The sequence below is a fragment of the Notamacropus eugenii genome, chromosome 5 (assembly GCF_028372415.1).
Source record: "Notamacropus eugenii isolate mMacEug1 chromosome 5, mMacEug1.pri_v2, whole genome shotgun sequence".
Lineage (NCBI taxonomy): Eukaryota > Metazoa > Chordata > Mammalia > Diprotodontia > Macropodidae > Notamacropus > Notamacropus eugenii.
This window is the reverse complement of record NC_092876.1, coordinates 405,267,945-405,275,230: the sequence shown is the minus strand read 5'-3', so window position 1 is coordinate 405,275,230 and position 7,286 is coordinate 405,267,945. Positions and strand designations below refer to the sequence as shown.

The 7,286-nt window shown below is 38.2% G+C and overlaps 1 protein-coding gene across 1 annotated transcript in view; it reads left to right on the top strand.

Annotated features, from left to right (window-relative positions):
- Window positions 1-1,258: 1,258 nt before the first annotated feature.
- The window catches only part of VWA3B (von Willebrand factor A domain containing 3B), a 214,758-nt gene continuing 208,730 nt past the window's right edge, over window positions 1,259-7,286 (top strand). Inside the window, exons 1-2 of the mRNA XM_072614594.1 lie at window positions 1,259-1,423; window positions 6,541-6,749. Of these exons, the coding sequence (XP_072470695.1) occupies window positions 6,686-6,749 (64 nt within the window). The 5' untranslated portion in view covers window positions 1,259-1,423; window positions 6,541-6,685. The remainder of the gene's footprint in view (window positions 1,424-6,540; window positions 6,750-7,286) is intronic.

Here is a 7,286-nt window from a genome sequence, read left to right as displayed (position 1 = left end):
TTTAGTTTAGAATCTGGCAACATCAACTAATCTGGGAACCAATAGAATTCTAGAGGAAGAAGCTGTAACAGGATATAAGAAATACGATATGGGACCAAATAGAGGTCAACAGGAAGGGGACTTTGTTAAGATTGTGCTAGATCATGTGTCCTCAAATGGTTTCCTTTTCCCCACTTGTGTTATTTATGTACACGTCTATACCTGTACACCTAGATGATTCAGGACTAGCTGATATTTAATTAAGACAATATTTGTCCAAGCCAGCTCTTAAGCAATTGTGCCATGACTTCTGACTGTTAGGACCCTGTAACTTGTGGCACAGGAAAATCTGACTCAGACTTACAAAGTGTTGATAAAGGACACAAATGTTGCTAATCCGGTAACATGGAATCATCACCACCAAGCCTTTGGTATTTTCTTCATCCCAGGCATTAATTATACAGCTTTGTATTAAAGCCTAAACACTTTTCAGGGACACTATCTAATATCTTATAAAATAATCTATTGCCCCCAAGGCATGTCCCTCCAAGGGCCAGCTACAGACTGCCCTTTCTACTTGTTTCAAGTATTTACTTCTTCTTGGCAGCTCAATCAAGATAGATGTAAAAAAAAAAAATAGGCATATATAATAAATCCTGAATGTGGTTTCTCCTTTCTCAAATGTCAATAAATATTCTGGGCATTCTACTACCTACCTAGCTACTAATGTATAAAGCGAGTTGCAATCTGCGTTTGTGTGGGCACATCCTTGACGATGTATCTTTTACTTTTTTGTGAGAGCCATAAAACTGAGAACTGGTTTTTTGTTTATTTGTTTGTTTTTTCTTTTCTCTGTATCTCCCTTGCTTTTTATAGTGCCGGTCCTGGAGTAATCCTTTAATACAGCCTTGTTGGTTGACTGACTTTCAGCCCTGATAGAATTTTCTTCCACTGTTCTTTTTCTCGCACTTTCCTGTTATCCTTTCCTTTTTTTTCTCCAGAACACGTGTTTTCTTTCTTCACAGCCTCACCGAATTTCCGTGGGTCTCCTGGGTCCTGCACCATATTCCAAGTCTACATCCAGAAGCTGACTAAGCAGGGAAGATTCTTCCTTCTCCTCATCTCTTGATACAGTACAGGCTGCTGAGTGAGCCTCGCGCGGATTGGATGGCACTTAGCAACTGCGGTGTCTCCACTGTCAACATTCATGTGGTACCCAGGAAACCAGCAAATCAGAATTCTGAGCATCCTGTCACAGAGAAGCAGAACAGCTAGATCTCTGCGGGAGAGGCTTGTTATAGGTTTTTCGCTTTCTGGGAAGTATGGCTCTATCAACCACCCAGATGTTTGCTTCACAATCCCTTTCCTGCCTAACAACTCCAAGAGAATGGCAGTTGGGTGGCTGATTAGAAGCTGTCTTGTTTTTCGTCTGACATTTTATCTTGTAAGTTGCCAAATTCAGTTTTCTCCTGGCCAGCCCCTGCTATGAGGAGAATCTGTACCCTCCAAACTCTGCCCCCTCTTTGTCCAGAATTCTGGTAACGTTTTAGTATCACAAACTCTTGGAGCTGCAGGGGAGTCTGGAAATCATTTAGTCCAGTGTTCTCATTTGAAAGATAAGCAAAACTGAGTCTCTCTTCCTCCAGAAAAAAGTGTAAAGTGATTTGCCAGAAGTCACAGGGTTAATTAAGTAGTGGGGTGAGGCCTGAAACCCACATCTCCTGAATCTCAAACCAGGACTTTCCCTACCAGATTATAATGAAAAGATTCCATGGGAAATGATTTCAACCTTTTTCCCCAAACCTTCCAAATAAGCAGTTTTCTAGCCCTTCTCTGGGCCAAAGAGGAAAAGATGATGAAATTCATTTGGGTATGTTAATTTCATTTTTGAGATGTTGATAATCGATAGAAGTTTATTTCAAAGAAGTAATGAACAATGCATTTAATTTAAATCTGAAGATTGTGTTCTGATTTTTAAATTTCCATGACTTCCTAGACAACGATGCCTTACGGCTGGCTACCTCACATCCAATATGCTCAATTTTTACAGTCGTCACTTTAGACAAATCTTTGCCTCTTCTGGCCTCTTCATGGAACTTAGATGTTTAATGGGATTCATTCATCATATAGACTGTTTTTCTATCTTCTTTGAGTTTAGCTACTTCATTTTCTAAGTAGAGTCTCTTCTGTAAAATACCCTGGTCTGTCACAGGTTTTCTTTCCTGTTTCTTCAACTCTCACAGCCATGTGACCTTCTGGTTCCTTATTGTTACTTTAGCATTTGGTCCTTCAGAATATTATTTCTGTCCTGGACTTGATAATGATGTGCAGAGGTGGCAATTTTTCTTTTAAAAAATTAAATTTTATTTTAAAAAATTAATTAGCAGCTGCTTTCTCTATCCCCTCCCAAAGAAAAAAAGGAAAGAAAAACAAAACTCTTATAAATATGCAAAGTCAAGAAAGCATATTTCCACATCGAGCATGTCCAAAAATGTATTTCACATTCTGTGTATATAGTCCATCATCTCTCTTTAAAAGGTGGGCAGCATTCTAAATCATTGGCTCTCTGGAATCATGGATGATCATTGCAGTGATCAGCCTTCTTAAGTCTTTCAAAATTGTTCATTTTTACAATGCTGTTGTAATATAACTTATCTTCCTGGTTCTACTCACTTCATCTTACATTAGTACAAAGTGATGTTCAAGTGACCCCTGTTTCCCTTAACCTTTCTCATTTTTGTAGACTAATATTTTGCAAGACCCCTCCATCACAAACCTCCATCCTTTCCTTTTTTTTCTTAGTAGTCCTATTTCCTCTTCCCATTCCTTTCTGTTTTTAATTTCAAAATATATCAAAAATCATTCTTAAGTGTTAGATCTTATTTGACTCCCTCAATCAACCCTAAGGATTCTTATATCATTCTCCACCCTACCTCCCTCACCCTACCTCCCCCGCCTTTGCATTAGAATGGAAACAGTTCATCTTCATAAAGTCTTTTTTGATTGCTTGCTCGTATTTACCTAAGCTACTTTTTTTCTTTTCTTTTTCTTAAAATCAAGAATGTTTGAAAATCTTCTGTTTCATTGAAGGCTCATTTTTCCCCTCTGTAAGATTATAATCAGTTTTTCTGAGTAAGTTTTTCTTGGTTGTAGGCCTATATCTTTTCCCTATCTTTGGTAAATCTCCACTCCTTTATGGTGGTAGCTGCTAAATCTTGTATGATCTTGACTGCTTTTCCTTAGTACTTAAGCTTTTTCTATTTGGCAGCTTTCATTATTTTTTTTCTTTCACCTGAATGTTCAGGATTTGGGCTATGACATTTTGAGGAGCTTTCATTTTGGAGTTATTTTAGGAAGCAATTGTTGGATTCTACATTCATTTTACCTTCTGGTTTTAAGACATCTGGACAATTTTCTTCCATAATTTCTTTTTTAGCCATGGCTTTCAGGTAATCCAATTATTCTTAAATTTTTTCTCCTTTATTTGTTTTCAGGTTAGTTTTTCACATGAGATATCTTACATTTTCTTCTATTTTAAAAAAACAAAACTTTTGACTGTTCTTAATATTTGCTGTTTTACAGGATCATTAACTTCTATTTGACCCACTCCAATTTTGAGGGAGTCTGGTGCATTGTTAAGATTTTATAGTTCTAATACCAAGATGTTAATTCTCTGTCTCTCCTCTATAGCTCTCATTTCTTTCCTAATTCTTGGTTTTATCACTTATTTCATCTACATTATTTTAACTCATTGTTTTAAAAAGCCTCTTTCATCACTTCTTCAATTAATTATAATTGCTATATGTACAGTTATGTTTTTCTTTGAGTATATTGGCTTTGCTCTTTCTTTCTGGATTTGAGTCTTGGGCATTCTTGGTCTCATAAAAGTTCTTTATCTTTTATTTGTTTGGTCATCCTCCAAGTGATCTGTTTTGGGCAATCTAACATTGATGACCTAGATAAGAGGTCAGGTTTTTGAGTCTATGATCCTAGCCCCACTGAGAGACTTCCTCCATGCTCTGCTTTCCTAGGTAGGAACTCAATCCACAATTTGCTTTGGGTGACCTTACTTTGGGAGCTCTGGGCTCTGAGTGTATGCTGAGTCTGTGTTCTAGGCCCTAAGTTGTTTGGCTTAGGCTAGAGTTGATTCTAAGCAGCTCTGGGAATCAGGCCTAGTTTGAAACTCTGGAAAAGAGTCCAGCCTCTTAGACCCTTTGGGGAACCCTTCTATGTTGGCTATGAGCCCTAGGCTTGAACCTGTAATAAACTCCAGATGCTCTTGCCCTGCTGCAGCAAAGGCAAGAGTGAACCTCTGGACACTGAGTCTATATTCCCAATCAGAGATACAGCCAGGGACTGGATCAGAAATCTAGTATCTTCTGTAGTGGCCTAGTTTGGAACTCTGACCACAACTGTGGGTAATACCAAGGGCAACAAAGTGGCACAGTGAATGGAGCATAAGACCTCAAGTCTCAAAAATTCAAATCTGGCTTTTGACAATTACTGTTTGTGTGACCCTGAACAAGTTACTTAACCCTGTTTGCCTCAGTTTCCTCATCTGTAATATGATTTGGAGAATAAAATGACAGACTGCTCCAACAAAATCCTAATGGGGTCACAGTCAGTCATGACTGAAAAATGATTGAAATGTGAAATGAAAAAAATGTGGGAAATAACCATGCTATTGGCTGGGATCTAAGGCTGAGTTTTGATCAGATCTTGGTATCCCTGTGTTGATGCCCTAGCTTAGAGCTCTTCATCAATGAGGGTCCATGATCTTGGCCTTTCCCTATGACATAGTTCCTCCCTTGGTCATTTACCTAGAGAACATATTTTGATAAGATAGCTCATTGTAGTTTCTCCTTTTTCTTATTCACTAGCATCCTTCTTGGATCACTTTTGGAGTAGTTTGGGCTATGGTGATTTCTTCTATTCTGTCATCTTGGCTGTGTCTTGGCTGCGTCTCAGTAGCAGTGTTTCCTGAGGCGATAGTACAACAGCAAGATACTGCCTTCTTCACAGGCACTATGGCATCTCATTTCCTTCCCTGAGAATATCTCAACTCCCAAGATGTCAGTCACCAGTCTGACATCATATCCAGGCTCATTTTATTTTTTCAGGAAGAGGGCAAGGAGTTCCTAGGACTCCTAGGAACTAAAACCATAATTTTGCTGTTGTTCGTCAAATGTTGTTTCATCTCTGACCACAGAAGGACTTTTTAGGACAGGTTGGATTAGTACCACAGCTCTTACATCATAGCTTTTGTGGGTGGTAAATAGCTTTGTCTCACAACTGCTTAAGGCACGTAAGACCCAGCCATTCAGGAGGGTTGTAATCCTTTGTAAGTGATTATAATTCCTTCCAATGGATCTCCAACAAGAGAGTCAGATCCTTTTCTGGGGTTACTTGCTTCTTGGATTATCCAGTGGCATGCTTTCTTTTTTTTTTTTAACCACCTCCTTTTCTTGCTTCTTAAACACTTTCTTCCTCTTCTATCCTCTGCCCCACAGCCCCTACTAATTCTCCAGCATGGGCGTTTTTTGCTTCCTCTTTCTTTCTATCTAGACTTCCTTTTCCTGCTCGAAGTTTCCCCTTTATTTACCAGAATCATATATAATCTTGGCTTGTTGACCTTTACAATTTAGGGCAAGTCCCTTTTGGTTTTCTATGTATTTGATTGATTCTTACGTGTGATGAATTTATTTGTGAAAAACCTTGGTTACATATTCCAATAAAATACACTTAGTAATGAATGAACTCTCAGAAAAGAGAGAGAAAGAGAGAATGTGTGTGAGAGAGAAAAGACACACAGAGAGAGAACCATAGAAACAGAAATGACCACAGAGACAGACAGGAGTGGGATGGGGGGTGGGGGGAAGCCCTCTATTTTTAACCATAACAGGACAATTAGCCTTGGTCTGTTTGGAGACATGAGATTCTCTCTGTAGGCTAGAGTACTCTAAAAGACTTGTGGAAATTTGTAAAGAAAGTACCTTTTTGTTAGGAGATGCCCTTTCCAACTCTTGTCTTGTTTTCCCTGGGTTATTTCCATTTTTCCAATAAGTTCCTTTCTCTATAATGCAGGCATTTGTTCACAGGTTAAACAAACTCTTTAGTGTTTTGGCTGGACTCTGCCATATGGAATCACCCAGGCTCTCAGATCCAGTATGATCAGAACTTTATTTTTTCTTTTGAAATTGGGTCAAGAAAGAAAGAATTAGAACATGGCACTCTGTGGTTGTATGGGTCAGAGGATTCAAGTTATCTTTGATTTGGTACCATAAAGGCCTTACCTCAGTTGATATGTAAAATATATGGCTTGAAAATTCTTTAGATTTCATAAAAAGTCTTTGGGGAGCTTAATTAAGCTATTTTACAAGCCAGTATTCACTCACCTTCTCTAGGGTGAACCACTCATTCCACATTCCACCTATATATTGTAAGGAGCACTCCAAAATATAACAAGGACAATGAGTGCTTTTGAGAGTAGAAAAAGTTTTACCAGTAATGTTGAAACAATTGAGATTGTTTATCTTGAGATACCCTTTCTTGCCTCCACAGGAACTACTTGTTCAATTTAAAGACTCTTTTGCTGGAAAAACTTGTGTTTGAATCTTGAAAAGAAGACTGAGGATCATTAATTTGTTCTTTGAGTCCTTTGTTCCCTATTAAAAGAGGAAGAGTAATCCCCAACTCTACCTAGAAAATGACTGGGAACCTACGGAGAAGACTTGTTTGGAGTGAAACCGAATACCATAAGGAAATAGACAGTTAGTATTTCTGTTTGTCCTAATAAGACTGCTATATTGCCACTGAGCTTTAGTTGAATATGCGAGAAAGGCAAGATATTCACAGAAGATAGGAATTTGACCATTTCTTTGGTGTTCAACATTTACATGTAGTAGCTAATTTGGGTTTACTCCTCCATCTTGCACTCATGATCTCAGGTTAGTTGGGTCTCCAGAGGGTGTGGTCTTCCACATGGACAATATAACCTAATATAAAACTTATGAATGTTGGCCTTTCTCCTAAGCAATATCCAAAGGGATTACAAGGAAGTCTTTAATGTCTGAAATTTGAGTCAAAAATATCAGCAAATACCCAGTCTGACAATAAAATAACCAGAGCTTTGGCATAATACTCAAAGTCAGAGCCATAACTAGAGGTAAACAGAGTTTTGTTGAAATATAGAGGTCATTGACAACCCTTGTTAGTACAAGTTGTGAATTTCAGTGGCATTGAAACTGAACTTAGCACTTGATTAGCAAGAATAATGAGTTAATGATTTTTTTTGGTTGTTATTCAGT